At 36.3% G+C, this 19560-nt stretch overlaps 3 protein-coding genes across 4 annotated transcripts; 1 reads left to right on the forward strand and 2 right to left on the reverse strand.

The window, feature by feature from the left end:
• The first annotated feature begins 3676 nt into the window (after window positions 1-3676).
• On the forward strand, window positions 3677-9967 carry LOC114874380. The gene is made up of 2 exons (XM_046287485.1): window positions 3677-5507; window positions 7376-9967. Exons 1-2 carry the CDS (start codon window positions 3989-3991, stop codon window positions 8935-8937), a joined length of 3081 nt encoding a protein of 1026 aa, XP_046143441.1. The 5' UTR covers window positions 3677-3988; the 3' UTR covers window positions 8938-9967.
• A 1263-nt stretch (window positions 9968-11230) lies between these two features.
• On the reverse strand, window positions 11231-13271 carry LOC114874334 (cytochrome P450 9e2-like). Its single transcript, XM_029183516.2, has one exon. It carries the CDS (start codon window positions 13108-13110, stop codon window positions 11557-11559), a length of 1554 nt encoding a protein of 517 aa, XP_029039349.2. The 5' UTR covers window positions 13111-13271; the 3' UTR covers window positions 11231-11556.
• Window positions 13272-13432: 161 nt separating this feature from the next.
• LOC114874335 (cytochrome P450 9e2-like) lies at window positions 13433-19006 on the reverse strand. 2 transcript variants are annotated; one of them, XM_029183518.2, is made up of 2 exons: window positions 18067-19006; window positions 13433-16917 (listed from the first exon to the last, which is right to left on the reverse strand). In XM_029183518.2, exon 2 carries the CDS (start codon window positions 16896-16898, stop codon window positions 15492-15494), a length of 1407 nt encoding a protein of 468 aa, XP_029039351.2. In that variant the 5' UTR covers window positions 16899-16917; window positions 18067-19006; the 3' UTR covers window positions 13433-15491. The 2 variants fall into 2 exon arrangements, with proteins under 2 accessions (XP_029039351.2, XP_029039350.2); XM_029183517.2 differs by having other exon boundaries at window positions 13433-19006.
• Between the last annotated feature and the right edge of the window lie 554 nt (window positions 19007-19560).

The following is a 19560-nucleotide window of genomic DNA, read 5'->3' on the forward strand; positions in this document are numbered from 1 at the left end:
TAAAAATATTTCAAACGAACACTTAGGGTACATTAATTTAATGCTTAAGCTGTGATGAAAAATAATACACAAAGGGTTTATCAGTATTCGTAATACAAAGTAATGAGGAAGCTAAATAAAGGCACAGTGAACTAACCCTCGAACGGCGGACCATGGAGAGAACCCCATCGGTTAGTAATGATTTTTGCATACAAATTTACAATAATCTCGAATTTGGAAGGAAAAAGGATACTAAACAAAACAGGACAGAAAATAGTCGTAGATTGAGGCGAAATAACGAGTTGGAATGAACTTGGAAAAAAAGAAGAAAAAAGAACAGCGACGCTCTTAAGTTGTTATTAAGGTGTATTTCCCGGAGGGATGTTTCATTTTAGCTCGACTACTAATGACTATATCAGGCTGAGAAACAAATTTCTACGAAAATGACGATGTCACCTTGGTTCTGCTCTTTTATTCTTCGTTCTCTCTGATTTTCCATTGTTCTTCAAACTCTCTTGACCAAAAAAAAAAGAAGAGTACAGATCTTGACTGTCTAGAATATTTTAAAAATTAAAAAACGTAGAAGTGTCATAAATGATTAAAGAGTAATTATTAAAATAGCTTGAGACTCAAATCGTTCTCTTATGATTCTTACAGAAATTCTAAATTTATTCATTATAAAGCGATATTGAGTCTAAAGTGCTATTCAATGTTTCTGAAATCTTACGAAACACCTTGAATTTTAATACCTGATCAATTTCCAAGTGTTGTACTCTTCGTCGATGATGGCTGCAGCTTATTTTTCTATCGGCAGGAAAGCATCGAGTCGAATAAATTACGATTCGTTATTTGTCGATACAATGCACGGACACGTACAAATTATTCAGTACGAGATATTTCTTTTCGACGCAGCATCTCGAGCTACGTGACGCTTAATTTCTTACGCTTGAGAGGCTATTCTCATTTGCAAGCAAACGTATTTGATTTGAAAATTCTTTTAAGAATCCAAAGCTGCCATTCTAATAACGAATTTCTTACACGAACATAAAGTTCCATTAAAAAATCTTTAATCTAAAGAATTTCTATAAATCTTGATAATATTAAAGAAAAAAAAAGAAAATGTAGAAGTTATTTTTCCAAGCCAATAAATGAAAATAGCTTCTTAAACGATTTCTTTTCGTCTACCAGCAACAGAAAACAAGAAGCAACCCTTTCTATCAAATGTATAGAAAAATCATCGATCAAATGCACAGAAAGATCATCGATCAAATGCATAAAAAAAAAAAGAAATTAAACGATACACGAGCCAATAGTAGATCGGTCGATTAACATCGAATATCCCGAAAGTGTTCCCCATCCTTTTCAGTGTTAATGTTCTCACCCCATCCTGCCTCTCCTTCCCACTCTCGTTGTATATTAAATGGCGTTCATGGTTCGCCAGTCAAATTGAATCCCAAGGCTATTGGCAGATTCTCAATAAGTTCTAACAATGGAGTCTGTTACACGAGCCTTCCTACTTTGCCAGCCACCCTTCATTCCCACTTTTGGTAGCTGGTACCCTTCGTGAAACTCTCTCGTACCCCTGCCACTTTCTTCGCTTTCCTTCAATTTCCGAGACAGGAAAGCAGCCATGGCTGTGATGTCGCTTCGCAAGCTTCGGAAATTGGAAATAAATCGTGACGATATCGATGTTAAAACGCTAGGTCGATCGTCGACCAGCTGAGTGACGAAAGGTAACCCTTTGACCATCAAAATTCTTCTTTGGTCAAGGGAATCTGCGGGAAGATATTATGAAATTGAAAGGTTTTCTATTTAGTCGAAATAGAGAGATTAAAAATTTGATTTAAAATTTAGAAGACTTCTTGAGAAAATTTTCTCTGTTTTCTATTTTACAAAATTTATTAATTCTCCATCTGAATATACCTCTAACAATTTATTCTACATTGTCCTTTAATGGAAACACATAAACTATACACCATCATATACATATATTTCCAAAGGGTTGAAGTCATTCGTCTTCGAATTAGACCGAAGCGATTGGTTAACAAGATTCCCTTGCAGGAAAAAGAAATAAAATTAGGGTTAAGAGGTGTCGAGGAATAATCGAATGATTAGCAGAAAGGTTGAAGAGGATTTTTAGTCATAGCGGAGATTTAATTCGTCCAGATGTAGTGAGGAAGATAGGCGGTGTGCATTGTCTGCAGGATGTTAAGAGGGTTAACTGGAAGTGGGGGATATACTAGTTGGTTGGTGGGTGGTTGGTTGGGTGCAAGGGTATCGGTGTAATGAAGAGCGACAGTGGCGCCCCAAGCCATCGCTAATTTGCCGCTAAGTGCCCGGCTTTGTTTCCGTACGTTGATCCCATCGTTCGCAATATCCTGGATCCGAGGCGACGTTTCTGCGCCGCTTAAGAGAGACATCCAAATAACCCGCGGGACTATGGCCGCAATTGACTGCGGACTAATTTCGGTGAGCGGCCAAGGAAAGAGGGGAAAAAAAGGAAAAGAAGTCGATCGTCAATTGTCCCAAGTTTCTTGATCGAACGATTAAAAGAGGATCATCATTTGACCATTGAATTTGGTTAAAAATACGTCATTGTTGCAAATGTTGCTATTTTAGAAATAAAATCTTATGTTCACAATTTTATATTGGAAAGCTTCAGAATGTAGTAGTAATACAAATTTGAAAATTACGATAGATGGAAATAGGGAAAATTGAGTAATTAAGAAATTGGAAAAATAGAAAATTAGAATACCATGCATGGAAATGGTGAAAATGGGAAAATTAAGAAATTCAAAAATTAGAAAATTAAGATACATGGGATTTGGGAAAATGGGTAAATCAATATGCTGGAAAAGTGAAAAATAAGGATATATGAAACTGGGGAGTCGTTAAAGACCTATTTTTGCTCACACATGTTTTAGAGCGATACATAATTTAACGCAACAGAATGTTGATCTCTTTAAAGAGAAATTGTAAAATTACACCACAAAAAGATATTAATACATTTAAATTAATGAGATGAATTTTATTATTATCAATTGAGAAGTTAACGTCTCGTAGATATATGAAATTAGAATAAACTTTGATCTTAGAATACGTAAAAGATAAAAGCTGAATGTTTGAATAACATACTCTGTATATTGCGATAAGATAATATTTCACATTAATACACAATCGATGTGAAAATTCAGTTGCAACAAAATGTAACCTGTTTTCAGTGAAATCTTATCAGGTAGCTTGAAATCAGGTAACATATTTTACCATAATACGTAACTGTTGCAAATATTCTCTATGCTCAGAATTTTATGATAGAAAGCTATAAAATATAAGAATAAAACAAAGTAGAAAATAAGGATATATGAAAACTGAAAAAATTGGAAAATTCAGAAGTTAGGAATGAATACTAAGAAACTTGAAAATTAGTAAAGTACTAAATTGGGAAATAGAAAATTAGAGCATTGTAATATTAGAAATTTAGAAAATTAAAAATTAAGAAATTGGAGAACGGGAAAATTGAGAATTGGGAAGCTGAGAAAGAGAAAAATTATAAATTGGGAAACTGAAAATGGGAAGAGGGGAAAACTAGAAAATTAAGAAATTAATTCAAATTTTGAAAACACGTTCTTTCCCTCATCTACAAATTTTCCCCAAAACTTTATTTTCGCTAATGCCTTCGCCATACCATCATCATGGGGTCAACGTTCTTGAAACAGAAACAACGATTTTCCCCCTTGCGGATATTATTGTCACTGCCTTATCTCCTACATATACAAAATCAGTCACAGACACATGCAACGATCTCTCCAATAAAAGGAAGTCAGATAGAGCATGGGAACCAAGTGATGTTGAGTCGTCCCTGCGAGCGTGAAACGTGTTCCGTGATGTAATCAACGCATTCTACCAAAGAATACTGAAACTCTCAACAGTCTCACGAGTAAAGTAACCGAAGCAACATACATAGCTGTCACAACAGATTTCGTAACCGCCTCACTCAAGCTCAATCAACATGGAATACTTAACAATCGCCTTATCAGTAACTGCTGTACTTATAGCCTGTTACTATTACTATCTAAAGAATCTAAACGTACTCAAAAGATACGGGATCCCACACATTCCGCCTACACCAATAGTGGGAAACTTGGGACCGGTGTTAGCAATGAAGTGCAGCATGATGGAAATGATAAAGAAGGTATACAATATCGATTCAGAAGCCAAATACGTAGGATTCTACGACCTAGGCGTTCCAATGATCTTCATTCGCGACGTGGAGCTCCTCAAAACCATCGGTATGAAGAATTTCGATCATTTCCAAGATCACCAAGGATTCTTCGACACCAGTGTAGATACTCTATTTGGAGGATCATTGTTCTTCCTGCATGGTGACTACTGGAAGAACCAACGATCCACAGTGACCCCAATATTCACCTCCAGCAAAATCAAGAACATGTTCAAGATAATGACAGACTGTGGAGAACGAATTACCGATTATCTATTAAAATTACCTGAAGAGGAACGGGAAATAGAGATGAAGTCAGTGTTGTCCAAGTACACCAACGACGTTATCGCCAGCTGTGCATTCGGTATCGAGGTGGATAGCGTCAAAGATCCAAATAATGAGTTGTACGTAAATGGTCAGCGTACGATGTTGTTCGTCGGTTTTGGTCAGTTCATCAAGATATTGATGTACAGAAACGTACCTTCTTTGATAAAGTTGCTGCGAATCAGGTTCTTCGCGAAGAATCTTGCCGATTTCTTTCAGAACCTGCTGCTGGACACTGTGAAGACAAGAGAAGAGAAGGGAATCTACAGGCCAGACATGCTCCAGGTGATGATCGACGCTAAGAATAAAAATGAACCAGGAAAAACGTTAACTATCTCTGAGGTAATTTCTAATGCCTATGGATTCTACTTCGGTGCTTACGAGACAGTGGCCATGCAGTCGTCCTTCGTGTTCCATCTACTGGCAGAGCATCCTGATGTTCAGAGGAAACTGCAAGAAGAGATAGACAAGGTATTAGAGGAGAACGATGGACAGTTGACCTACGACGCCGTTATGAAGATGGAATACTTGGAAGCAGTCATCTACGAAACCATGAGGTTGTACCCCAACGCCTTCTTCCTGGACAGAGTCTGCACGAAGACTTACGAACTGCCACCAGCAGTACCTGGTGCCAAACCCTACACCTTGAGACCTGGAATGACTCTCTGGATCCCTGTGTGTGCAATTCATACCGACTCGAAACACTACGAGAATCCGGACAAATTTGACCCGGAGAGATTCGTGACTGATGGTAAAAGGATACTGAACTCGGGAGCGTTCATACCTTTCGGATTTGGACCCAGGATGTGCATCGGGCACAGGTTCGCGATGACGAAGATGAAGGTGATAGTTTGTCAGACTCTGTCTCGCTGTCAATTTAAGTTGGCTTCGAAGAGCCAGCTTCCTTTGGAAATACTGAAAGGATCATTCGCTGCGATCCCCAAGAATGGGTTCCGGCTGAAGGTTGAACCTAGGAAGAATGTTAATTTGAATTAAAAAATAACTATGTCTAACAGTGCTTGAACATTGAGGAAAAATTATTCTTAAGAGTAACAATAATATATGGAAAATGCATTTGTTTAATATAAACGAATACTAAGTGTTCATTGAAATTTGTGTGTATTAACAAACGTTAAATGTAAAATTTGCACTATTTGAAGTATTAAAATTTTTTATTCGAGTTCACTGATTCTTTGATTTAATATTTTCTGATCCACCATATTTGTTAAACTACATGAACGTGTAGTTTGTGAATTTTAATTAAAAAATAAAACGAGAAGAGAATATTTGCACTGCAAATGAAGAAAAAAAAATTATAAAATGCATGTTTTTTGTAATAAAATTTTTTAATAAAATGCAATACTGTTTTATCAGTATAGGCTGCCAAGAGAAGTTTATTAAATACACTGACGAGCATTAATTGCTATCAGCTACTAGGGGTCAAATGAAATGTTAACGATTTAAATAGGATGACATATAAGCAAAGTCATTGTTAATATTAACTCAGCAGTTTATGAAATTGTATACAAGATTGATAAAACATTCAATGTCAAGATATGTACTTTGCATGGAGGTCACAGATGTATAGTGAAGCAATTATTTCTATCCTTAGCTTATGTTAATACCTAATTACATCATCTTTGGCATTAATTATTTGTTTAATCAACGTTTCCTTGGTCTCCATACGAATCCTTTAAAAGTTGTATCTTTTTTTAATTTTACCTATACATTTTTAAGACTTTCATCTCACTTTAGTTGCAGTGTTATTTTAGAAATGTAAATCTAAAGTAAGTATTTTATTTATTAATAATTTGAATAGTTTAAATTATTGTCAAATTTTGTAGAGATTATAGTATTTTCAATATGTTTTAAAGAACCTTCGCTTCATTTATAAATAAAATTATAAGTAAATTGTAAACTTGTTACGTTACTTTTAATTCTTCAATAAATATTTGTAATGTTTGCAAAGCGATCATTTTACTGCAACTGTGCATTGCAATTAACTGTCGACATAGATAAGTGTCCGCATTTGCTTTATTATGAAAAATGTACAAGATAATCAGTCCATGTGTGACACGTAATCAAGATAAATATTCTCTTATGTTTCCATTGTGAATAGACCATATTATTCTCAATTTAATTTGTGCCAAATATGAAATATTCATTTACATTTTAGAAAGTAACATTTGCTTTTTAAATATGACTCGTAAATAAGAAAGTAGTTTGCTTCATAGTTCATCATAATATTAGGTTCAAGATATAGTTATTATAGCATTGCAAGAGATAATTTTGTGAAGCAAATTTGTTAGATATTTCTTAGAACATCGAAGGGTCAAAAAGGGGACACATAATCAGATATTTTTTACTCATTAAATTTATCTTCATCATTCGACTGACTTTTGAAATCCCTTCGAAGCAGATTCATACTAATTCCAATTTTTATATAACAATAAAATTATACTCTGTGAACTATATCAAGTTAATTTATAAAATCTACTGCATAACTGCACAATAACAAAAAATTGAAATTTTCATTTTTCTTGACAAACTTACTTACAAATACTTTGGAAAACTGTGAAATTCAAACGACGAATCAAAGAATTCGAATTTGAAATTCTATTTTTCTGAAAATCGAAATTAGGTTCAAATTGTACTTGTATCTTTGCTACACAGCACATTTAATAAACATGAAAATAATAGTTGAAATCACTGCGCAGTCACTAGAGATAAAGTGAGTCACCATCACGTACATGAGTACTTAAGCAAATGAAATACTCAACCGAGCGTCAGTCTCGGCAGTAAAACAGTGGAAGCAACATATTCTGTGCAGCGTTTCTTGAATACACCGCAAACTCTTCGAGATGGAGTACTTGACAATTACATTATCAGTAGTGGCCATCCTCACGGCCATTTACTATTATTACCTGAAGAATCTGAACGTATTCAAAAAATATGGGATCCCACACATTCCGCCAAAACCAATTGTGGGAAATTTTGGATCTATGATGACCATGCAGTCCTCCATACTTGACATCGTGCAAAAAGTCTACGATCTTTGTCCAGACGCTAAATACGCGGGTATGTACGAGTTTACGAGTGCCACCATTCTCTTACGTGACTTGGACCTCATCAAATCTATCTGCGTGAAGAACTTCGACTCCTTCCAGGACCACCGTGGCTTCCTCGACAAGAAAGCAGATCCGTTATTTGCTGGAGTACTGTTTTTCCTGGACAGTGAGGAATGGAAGGGTCAAAGAAACCTAGTGTCTCCAGTGTTCACCTCCAGCAAGATCAAGACTATGTTCAAGCTAATGTCATCCTGCGCGGTACGTTTCGCTGACTACCTATCGAAACTACCCGAAAGTGAACGCGAGTTCGAGTTGAAATCGGTTTTGTCGAAATTCACCAACGACGTGATCGCCACCTGTGCTTTCGGTATCGAAGTAGACACCATCAAAGATCCAAACAACGAGCTGTTCGTGAAAGGTAAACAAGCTGTCAATATGGGTGGTTTCATCAGCCTCGCGAAGCAAATGGTGAACAGGAACATACCGTTTCTGGCGAACATGTTGAACTTCACATTCCTGCCGAAAAATCTTGCCAAGTTCTTCGAGGACCTGATAAACGACACGATGAAGACCAGACAGGAAAAGGGTATCTACAGGCCAGATATGCTGCAGTTGTTGATGGATCAGAGCAACAAGAAGGAAGGTAAAGGGTTAACCAATTTCAACATTGCTTCCCACGCTTTTGGCTTCTACTTTGGTGGTTTCGATTCGGTGGCCACGCAGACGTGTTTCGTGTTTCAAATGTTGGCTGAAAATCCTGATGTCCAGGCTAAACTTCAAGCAGAGATCGACGAGGTTTTAGAGAATAATAATGGGCAATTGACTTACGAAGCGATATCAGGAATGACGTATCTGGACGCAGTGGTCAACGAGACCATGAGATTATATGGTATTTCCTTCGTCTTGGATAGGGTATCTACCAAGGCTTTCGAGTTACCTCCAGCGGTGCCTGGAGCCAAACCTTTCACCGTGCAACCTAGAACCAACATTTGGATCCCAGCCTCTGCCATCCATAGGGACCCGAAATATTATGAGAATCCGGACAAATTTGAACCGGAAAGATTCGTGAATGATAAGAGCATCATCAACTCGGGAGCTTTTATGCCTTTTGGTGCTGGACCGAGGATGTGTATCGGGAACAGGTTCGCGTTGACGAAGATGAAGGTGATAATTTGCCACATTCTGGCTCGTTGTGAGGTTAAACTGAGTCCGAAGAGCCGAGTTCCTTTGGAAATGTCTACATCATCGTTCGCTCTGCAACCTAAAAATGGATTCTTGTTGCGAGTTGAGCCTAGGAAGAATATTCCTACTGTGAACGTTGATTGGATTAATGGAGTTAGTCAATAACTAAATTGTTTTTTAAATGACTATTGCTTGTATTGGTGGAATCAGATATAGAAATTTGTGGAATTAATCGATATGATTTAGAATTACATTTATATGGAAGGATTTTATTTGCGAATAAATGGTTGATGCAGTTTTACGCGTTCGTTCTCAACGGGAGGCATAGCCGAACTGCCGCAAAGCTTTCCCGTGATTTCTCGAAAAAACGTTAATAACAAAACACTATCAACGGCCGGTCCGGACTCGCCATCGACGCAATAACTGCTACAGGTGCCTTCAAAAAGGAAGTGGCTTACATATATTTATTTATGTAAATGTCAGGAGAAATATTATGATGGTACTAAAAAGAAAAGATGAAGACAAGTTATGTTATTGTTAAATAAAATATAACGTTTAATGAATTAAAATTGGGGACAAAAATTTATTAATTATTATCCCTCGATTGCTGTTAATCAACTGTAGTCTTACTACGAATCATTTATGTCATTTTAAAAAATAATTAATACTGGATTCCTTAAAATATGCAAAGTAACTGCTCGTAATTTTTCGGGAGATCGTTTACTACATTGTCGAGATAATGACTTGACTGCTGTGGCACGTCCCATTAATAATTAATATAGATAAGCTTTGACAGTATATTAGCTCGTTGTTAAGAAATGTACACGTGAATCAGGGAACGCCTGACACGTTATCACTATTATAGATACAAGACTGTAAATTTTAGATGCTTACAAAACATGACTATGCAAATATTAAACATCCAAAGATACGTTTATTTACACTTTCCTAAATGATTTGCACTTTTGTAATCTGATGCGTAGATTCACCTAAATGAAAGTTTTTAACTATCAACTCTGAGGTAGTATTTCAATTGAGAATAGAAACTAATTACTTAACTAATCATCGGATTAGCACTTTTACGTCTCACTTTGAATTCATGAAATTTATCTTGTTTCAACTTTAATTTGATAGCCAAAAATAAACATAAGAAAATTTATAGAATACGAAGAAAATTGATAATAGAAAAAAGAATCAGATTTGTCGTTTCATTTAACCCTCTCTCCACACCTTTTTCCATTAACACGACAAGACAATACACTGTTCAGATCCACCCTTACGATCTTCAGTTCATTAATTCTGACCAAAACCTGCTTCTCAAGCTGTTCCTTCGATCGGTAACCTCCGGTTCGACTATTCTATACCCACCCTACCAATGGGCGAAGAGTGAATTACATTAGAGGGGTAGTTTTATCGAGTCAACCTGCCAGATATTTCTTTGGGTACCTAAGGGTTGCTGAATCGGAAAAGGGGACTTCTTGTAATACCAGAAGAAATTGCACAATAATCTGCAGTGGGTCGTTTATCAAATATTAGATAATTATAAAATAACATTTTCAATTTTTGAATTGGAAATTTGCTATGGCGGCAAAAAAATAATTATCAATTTTTATAATTCCAAAAAACCCTTTTTAAAGGAACAGTATAACGTTTAGAAAATGAAAACAATATGGGATAAAAAATTAAATTATAATTTGGACTTTTTCCATGGTCCGCCAACCGAAGGTTAATATCAATTTCAATCTTAAACAATCAAATCGTATTAAATATGTTAATGATAGAATTATATACTTATTTTTTACAAATTTTACACCTTAAATAAATAGAAAATAAGCGTCATATTACCTACATTTTTAATTTCTTAAATGTCGAAATGATAAAAGAATTTTTTATTTGATTTGCGATATATTCGCGTAATCACGATTACAAAATCTTGAGCTTCAAATTAATACACCACAAGTGCTAGTTTATTCCGTGTTATCAATCATGTCTGTTCTTCTACGATCCAAACTCGTACAATACAATTCTAATTATTATCTCTATAAAACTTTAGTTTGTGCCCTCAAACTTTTGAACCAGAATGTACATTGACGAGAACAGCATGTCATATCAACATAAATACTTATATAGATATGACAGAAGATAGTAAACACTACTTCTCTATGTATATGGAGAATTAATAAATATATTATTATTAATAACTATTAGTGTTTCAAACTATTTTCGCAGAATTTATAACAATATTTTCAATTTATTAAATATATGAAATTCAAATTTTATTTAAATTATGATAAACCAAATTAATAAAGGAAATAGAAATAAATGAATTTATGAAGACTTGTAACTTCTACTTTGCAAAACAAATATTTTTTAAATTGCAAATGGTTAATTATTATCTTTATTCTTAGTGTATGTTAAATGAGCATAAAGGCAAGAAAAAATACAATGTTCAGTGATATCAAATATAACTTAAACGAATTTTATTTAGTACAAACCCTTACCTTAATGAGGACCACAAGATTAATACCAAAAGAACGAATAAACAGACTTTTATTCAGCAAATTAAAACAACACGTTTACCTATCGAGTGTGTTTATTATCAGTAATTTATCAATTTATCATCATCAATGTTCTACAGAAATAGGTTCTACAGAAGTCTACGAAAGCTACTGACACAGAGAAATATAATTAACACAACAAGAATTATTTTTCCTTTCGAAACCATATTACAGTTACTAAACACTGGAAAGTATATGCACAAACAATTAAAAAAAACAAATTCCTTCAGAAAGCCACTCCATTGCTGCTCACTGAATTGACCATCACGTGCTGTGGTTTCTTTCTGGGCTGAACGTCGAACCAGAATCCACCATCAGCAGTCATGGCGAATCCCTGTTTGCTCAGTTTCATTGGTATGGTGGTCTTCGAACAAGGTTTCAGTTCACAATTAGCGAAGACATGGAAGAGCAAAGTTTTGGCCTCCAACAGAGCGAACCTGTTACCAATACACATTCTGGGCCCAAGTCCAAAGCTCAAAAACGCTCCAGAGTTCATAATCTTCTTTGGGTCATCGAGGAATCTGTCAGGATTGAATTTATCCGGCTCTGGAAAATGATCTGGGTCGTGCTGTACCCCATAGACAGGTATCCAGATATATTCACCCTTTTTAACAACATAAGGTTTCGCTGATGGCAATGTTGGAGGCAGTTCAAAATCCTTCATACAAATTCTATCAGTAGCCACAACAACCGGGTACATCCTGAGAGACTCATTGATGATAGCATCTAAATACTTCATGTTATTGATAGCTTCATAAGTAACCTCTCCATTGCAATCTTCCAATACTTGATCAATCTCTTCCTGAAGTCTCTTTTGGACATCTGGATTCACTCCTACTTCGTAGGTCGCAAAGCACATGGTGGTCGAGGTGCTTTCGAAACCACCAAAAAAGAAGATGAACGCCTGAGCAGTCATATCCTCGATGGTCAATTCCTTACCAGGACCCATTTTCCCTCTGGACTCCATCATCAATTGGATCATATCAGGACGAACGATACCTCTTTCGTCTCTGACCTTGATGGTATCCGATACCAGATTCTGGAAGAACTCCGCGATCTCTGGCCTCACTATCTTCACGTTCAGCAAATTACATAGTTTAGGAAAACTTCTGATGAGGAAGAATTTCAGGGACTGCAGTCTTCCAAAGGTGGTAGCCTCGCGACTATATACGTAGAATTTATTTTTACGATCCGTCATTGAGTCAACGTTCACTCCAAACGCACAGGTAGCAATCACATCATTGGTGTACCTGGTGTAGGCATCTTTCAATTCCAGGATCCTCTGATCAGCCGGCAGAGAGGATAGATTCTCGCCGTATTTCTTGGCACATTCTTTCATCAATATGAACATAGCTTTCATCTTGCTGGAGGTGAAGGCTGGGCTCAGGGTCGTTCGAACATCTCTCCATCTATCTCCACGGAGGTTGAACAGATTCTTGCTGAACAGAGGATCGATCTCATTGTCCTGGAAGGATCTGTGGTCGGGGAAGTTATCGAAATTCTTGATGGTCACTGATCGGATCAGGTCCAGGTCGCGGATGGACACCACAGGAGTGAGAAAGTCGAAGAAACCCACGTACTTTGCCTCGCGGTTGAATTCGTAGATTTGGCGGACCACTTCTGCGAATGTGCATCGCATCAACACTGCTTGCCCTACGCTTCCGAAAAGAGGAAGAGGTTTGTCGTATGGTATTCCTCGTTTTTCAAAAAAGTTGTAGTCGGTCATGTACTTGTAGACTACTACAAGCACAGCCACGACTGCTAAGATTATTGTCCACATTTTGATCACTTCGATGCACGATTGACTGTTTGATACACTTGCCCACCTTAGAATATGTACATTACTTGGGTGGATTTCAGAGTCTGTTCGAAATTGCACTCTGAGAAGATTTCTATGTATGTTGTTGACCGTTCTGGTACGCTGTTCGAGCAGCAACTGCTCGTTTTATCAGCTCCGTACGACTTTTTAGCGAAACTTCCGTGCTGGGAGAACCGTTCATAGTATACTGCGCATTTCATATCAAGTCGCGACATTTAAAATTAATCTTGTCGAGTTGCTGCGAACTTTGATACCGTCCCAATGGCGTACAAATTTTGTTTGTGGTGCTTAATTCCTATATTATTCGAAGAAATATTTGAAAAATTATTAGAAGATAGTGAATCGGCCCTAGCAACAATTTTGGTTAATATTTATACCACATAATGCTTTTTGCCTACACAACAATTGTGTACAATTTCAACTGCCTACCCCCCCTGATAAGAGAGATATGAGGGTAACAACCCACAATTTTACTATTTTTTTTCTCGGAAACTATTTCACATATTTGAATACAGTAAAGTGCAAATAGCAGGTACTCATTAGCTGTATTTCATTTTTTTTCTTCAAAAGTTTTATCCGATGATTAAGGGTTGAAAGTTAATAAATAAATTTTTGAACGTGATTTTTATAAACAATTCCTTGAGTGACAGCCACCGGTCCTTTACTATTTAACTATTATCTGTAAAAGTTTCAGGAGTGTCGGATTGGTACAACATGGTTAAAAAGAGATGAACCAAATTGAACGTTGGAGGCGCTCAACTTTCTTTCCCTAAAGTATATGTTAGTCAACAGTCATTTGTTTAAATAATACATTAATAATTTAAACTTTTTAATTAAGTTTCTTGTTCTTAACTTTTAACGTCCGTGTGTTCACGGTGGTCTTCGTTTTAAGTATGTGAGAACCCTAAACCACAGGCTTATATCATGTCTTAAACAACGGAACTGTGTTAGGTGCCCTCAGTTGTTCTTTTAATAGTCGAAGAAGGTATCACAGGTATAACTGCAGTATCGTTGTAATCAACGCTGTAAAGAACATAGACTTCTACAATTATTTCCGCTTCCGTGCATTCTCCTACTCCATGCGTCTTGTTATTTATGCTGTGCGCTGATTGGTCAATTTTTCAATTTTCAAACAACGAAACGTGGCTAAACTACTGATACCATCGAAAAATACTACAGAACCTTTCGCTTCGATTTTTCGTGATCTATCCATCGATGTGGAGCTCTTCAGGTAATTTTTTAACACCCTGTAGATATGGTAATCATTGCCCAGGAAATCTCTGTCGATTGCATCAAACAGACCCATACTTATCGCCGGTTATTAAAGCGTTAACAGATCTGCAGTGTACCCATCATTAAATAGCAATTACTCACATGTTACGGTAGATACAAACAAATTAAAGTACTATAGTGTTGAGATCAAAGTCATGATGCATTATCGGATTGTCCTGGATCGTGCTGGAACAAACAGAAAAAAAAAACCGGTGTGACCCTTTTCTTACTCGGAATAATTATGGTCATTCACCATTATACGATCACTGTAGACTTCTGAAATAAATAATTTATATTTCAAAATAGCAAACATGGAATAGAAATTTTTAGATGAAAATTGGAAACAGAAACACGTATCCCAAAATTTTTGATTACAAAGAAAATTATTTTATATCTTAACCTATTAAATATAAAAACGTATGGAAGAGGCGCCATAACGAAAGGGTTAATGTATCCCAGATGATGTTTGCATGACGTAACTGTTTAGGCAAAAGCAACCGCGTACGGATGAGACAAAACTTTATAGGCGTAGCGGATTCGAATCAGTGGGAGTCGCTCATTAAAGCAATATTCAGAAGGTCGTATCGCATCGTTGGCAGTGAACCATCACGTAGTGGAATATATTATACGGCTGTTGTACATAGTACGAGTCCGTGCTACGTGCTGCTCATGCAGAGAAGGATGATACATTCAACGGATGATAATTGAGATGGACACGTAACACAGGTGCATTACTGTGCCAGGAACCCACCGCCGAAGATATGTATCTTATCTTTCTCTCCATTCTCTTGTGACAATTTTACTAATAACGGTGAAAGTAGAATTATTCCATGCTAAATTAATCATATCTTAAAACTGATGTTGGGAATTCTGTTTAACACATGTGAAATTAAGAGGAATTTAAATCATTTGATTGTTTTCTATTCTCTTGAATACATTAATTTATTGATCTAGATGATGCATATATACTCTTTATAAAAATAAATCCAAGTGTCCAGCGTAACTAAATCCTGCATGTAGTATCAAAAAATGCATCAAAAATCGTTAAGAAAAAAGGTTCTTCAATGCACTTATTTACGATCATTGTCACCATTGGCTATCAGCGATTGTCCTTTGGCTCTCGGTTGAATTTCGAACCAATATCCTCCTCCTTCGGGAGTCATGGCTAATCCCTGTTTGCTCAATTTCATCGGTACGATGGTCTTCGAACAACGTTTCAAGGTACAGTTCGCAAACACATAAAACAGCAAAGTCTTTGTCTCTAAAATAGCGAATCTATTACCGATACACATTCTAGGGCCTAGTCCAAAGGTCAGAAACGTGCCAGAGTTCAAAATCTGCTTTGGATCATCATAGAATCTATCAGGATCAAACTTCTCCGGTTCTGGATAGTACTTAGGGTCGTGTTGTATCCCATAAAAAGGTATCGAAACTATTTCCCCCTCCTTCACAACATACGGTTTCTTGTTTGGTAGCGTTGGAGGTAGTTCAAAAGGTTTCCTGCAGACTCTATCACCAGCAACACTAACTGGGTACTTCCTGAGACCTTCGTTAACAATAGCATCCAGGTACTTCATCCCATTGATAGCCTCGTAAGTGACGTTCCCATTGCAATCAGTCAAAACCTGATCAATCTCATCCTGCAACCTTTTCTGGACCTCCTCGTTCACTCCAACTTCATGAGTAGTGAAGCACATCAGGGTGGCAGTGCTCTCGAAGCCTGCTAGGAAGAAAACAAACGCCTGGGCAATCATGTCGTCAAGGGTCAATTCCTTGGAAGGATCTCCTTTATCTCTGAACTCCATCATCAGCTGGAGCATATCCGGACGAACGATACCCTGCTCGTCCCTAGTCTTAATCGTGGACTCTATCAGGTCCTTAAAGAAGTCGGAGACCCCCTTCCTCAGTAGCGTTATTTTCAACATCCTACAGAGTCTCGGGAAGCTTCTGATAAAGAAGAACTTGAGAGACTGTTTCAATCCAAACGTGGAAGCCTCACGACCATATAAATAGAATTTATTCTCACGATATGTCATCGAGTCCACGCTCACGCCAAAGGCACAGGTAGCTATAACGTCATTGGTGTACCTGGTGAAGGTGTCCTTTAGCTCCAGGATCGTCTGATCAGCTTGCAAGGAAACTAGATTTTCGCCGTATCTCTTAGCACACTCTTTCATCAGGACGAACATCGACCTCATCTTGCTGGTGGTGAAGGCTGGACTCAACATCGACCTAACTTCCTTCCATCTTTCTCCATTTAGGGAAAACAGGTTTTTGCTGAACAGAGTATCGTCCGCATTGTCGCTGAGGTTCCTGTGCTCTGGGAAGTGATCGAAATTCTTGATCATTACGGATTTGATTAATTCTGGATCGCGTAGCAATATCACTGGAGTTAGAAAGTCGAAGCAGCCTACGTATTTAGCTTCCGAGTACAGATTGTACATTTGTTGAACGGTGGCTGCGAACGAGGCTCGCATCAGCACCACTTTCCATAGGCTACCAAGAAACGGAAATGCTTTTAAGTATGGTATCCCTCTTTCTTCAAAATAGGCATACCTCTTCGAGGTGAAGTGGTATATTGCTAGAACCACCACTGATGCTACTATTATTGTCCAAATCATGGTTGATTCTTGGATATTTACTTAATTTTTTCTCTCAAAATGTAATGCGTTATCTGAAGATCGAGTTTCAGTTTGTAATCGCAGATAAAATACACTTGCAATTTATGATGTTCTCTACGAATGTTTGTAAACCGGATAGACAACTTCCTGAGGCGTGGTCTGAGTTGCAACTGTGCGATTCTCGTGTGTCACAGCGCTGCCTTATCGAAAGTGTGTTGGTAAAATATACTGCGCATCCACGCGTAAATGCTGGTTCAGACACGGCTAGTAATTTAGTCGAGTGGGGAGTAGTTTAGTGTATGGACACTACAGTTTAGGCGACTAGTTTAGTAAAACGATTTAGTCGAGTAGATCCGTTTCATTGAATTTTTTTGGTCGAGTTGGCTTCCCCCACCACTAACTAGGCTTCCAAAAAGACCTGTCTGGACCCATTTCTTTAGTCAAGCGATATATCTTCTACTCTCGATTTCCAAAGCTCAACTGTACTAGTCCGGACACTTTTCTATGGGCTAAACGGTTTAGTAGTAAGTACTAACTACTCCCCACTCGACTAAATTACTAGCCGTGTCTGATCCAGCCTTAAGAGGAGTGTTATAAAGATTAAGATTAATTTGGAATATGATTATCGTGTAAATATTATCTATCCTTATCTTTCGATTTTGTTGTTTCATTGATAAAAATTATTATTTCATTGACAGATTGTACAATGTGGCGTTTGATTGAATACTATCGTTTGCCACGGATGGGACAAAAGAGAGTCGCGTGCAAAAGATGGTCTTTTATGATACGGTCTTTTCCATCATACGTGTTCTAGAAATATAAATGACTGTATTTATGAAAACCTGTTAAATTTGATTTGGCATAAATTTTGCACGTGGTTTTATCTTATATAATGTCAATGTTTGCGAGAAGGATTTCTAGTGACTCGAAAATTAACACTTAAAATTTTGCAAAAAACATTCTACTGTGGTAATGTTATTCTCTGTGTTACCGGTATAGTGTAGAATAAGATAACAGTACTTACATATTGGTTGAAATAGAATGGGAAGGCTGAGCATCTGTGAGGATGTAAAAAATATATTTATACTACATTTTTTATTTGAAACATAACTCGTAAAAATTTACACGAACGTAATTGTTAAACGAAATACAGAAATGAATCATTTACTAATTATTGATAATGAATCATTATTTTGAACGAAAAGTATTTGATCTCTTTCCACTCTTAAGAAATCATTCGTGACTTATCAGAAATTTGACGTAAATAGATAACACTTCAACGTCATTATCATTATGAAAAGAGGACTAACATTACTTTATGGAAATTGGTCATCATTCCCAACGTAAACTTCTATATTTGTGAAATTACATCAACAAAGATAAAATAATCTCTTTCTATGAAAGAAATCAATTTTGACGTACATTAAGATTATAATATTTGTAATTGATTGGCTGTAACACTGTAGGGAATTCAAACTCACTGTTGCTGCCACAACAAGGTCACGTGAAGTTACATGATTTCTCAGAAATGAACGTAATTGATATGGTTATAATTAACTGATTGCAGAAGAATCTTGACCTCAACTTTGTTTTTCCTTTTGTTTTTATTAACTATTTGTATGGAATTCTGCGAATATTATAATTCAAGATATCTGCACTACTTTTAATTAAATAAATCATTTTCTTTTTTGGTGGTTTCGAGAGCACCTCACCACCATGTGCTTCGCGACCTGCGAGGTAGGAGTGAATCCAGAGGTCCAAAAAAGACTTCAGGAAAATAACATTTTTTACACTGTTCTATTAAAAATTAAAATTATTTCAACTATTAACATTTAAAATTAAAAATAAAAGAAAGAATTTTTACTTTTGCACTACCTGTTCCGTAAGAATTTTAACAAATAAATTATTACAAGCGCTTAGAATAATTTTTATTAAAAACACTGTAATGTCAATATGAAAATATTAACAAATATATAATAAATCGAAAAATATTTTATAAAATCAAAAGAAAATCCTATCAAATATTAAAATAATGAAATCTAATGATTTCCTAGTCTACATATTAGATAAGTCTTATAAAATAAAACAAGAAAACAGTATACTGATCGAATTGAGTAACCTCCTCCTTTTTCGAAGTCTGTTAAAAAAAATTATAATCAGGAGTGGAAGTGAAACCGTCATAATGAAACATAATAGTCATGTTTGTATAGCAGATTATATGTTGGATACTGTTTTCATGACACATTCATCTTTTGCGTCTTAGTTTCACATTGAAATGGAGACAGTGTGATTGATATTCTGCGTGTTATTTGCAATTAAGATTTCCTGTAACCCGCGACACATCACTAATCACGTATAAGTGCTTTACAGAAGACAGTAAACACTACTTCTCTATATATGGAGAATTAATAAGCATACCATTATTGATAACTATTAGTGTTTCAAACTATTTTCTCGGAATTTACAATTTTTTCAATTTATTAAATAATGGAATTCAAATTTTATTTAAATTATGATA

This window comes from Osmia bicornis, chromosome 10, assembly GCF_907164935.1.
Source record: "Osmia bicornis bicornis chromosome 10, iOsmBic2.1, whole genome shotgun sequence".
In the NCBI taxonomy this organism is placed as follows: Eukaryota; Metazoa; Arthropoda; class Insecta; order Hymenoptera; family Megachilidae; genus Osmia; species Osmia bicornis.

Bases quoted from the DNA above. Each gene is read 5' to 3' on its own strand.
- LOC114874380 (XM_046287485.1), top strand. From the start codon at position 3,989: ATGGAATACTTAACAATCGCCTTATCAGTAACTGCTGTACTTATAGCC. The intron at 5,508-7,375 runs ATTTGAATTAAA...TACACCGCAAAC, and splicing joins TGAACCTAGGAAGAATGTTA to TCTTCGAGATGGAGTACTTG.
- LOC114874334 (XM_029183516.2), bottom strand. From the start codon at position 13,110: ATGTGGACAATAATCTTAGCAGTCGTGGCTGTGCTTGTAGTAGTCTAC.
- LOC114874335 (XM_029183517.2), bottom strand. From the start codon at position 17,042: ATGATTTGGACAATAATAGTAGCATCAGTGGTGGTTCTAGCAATATAC.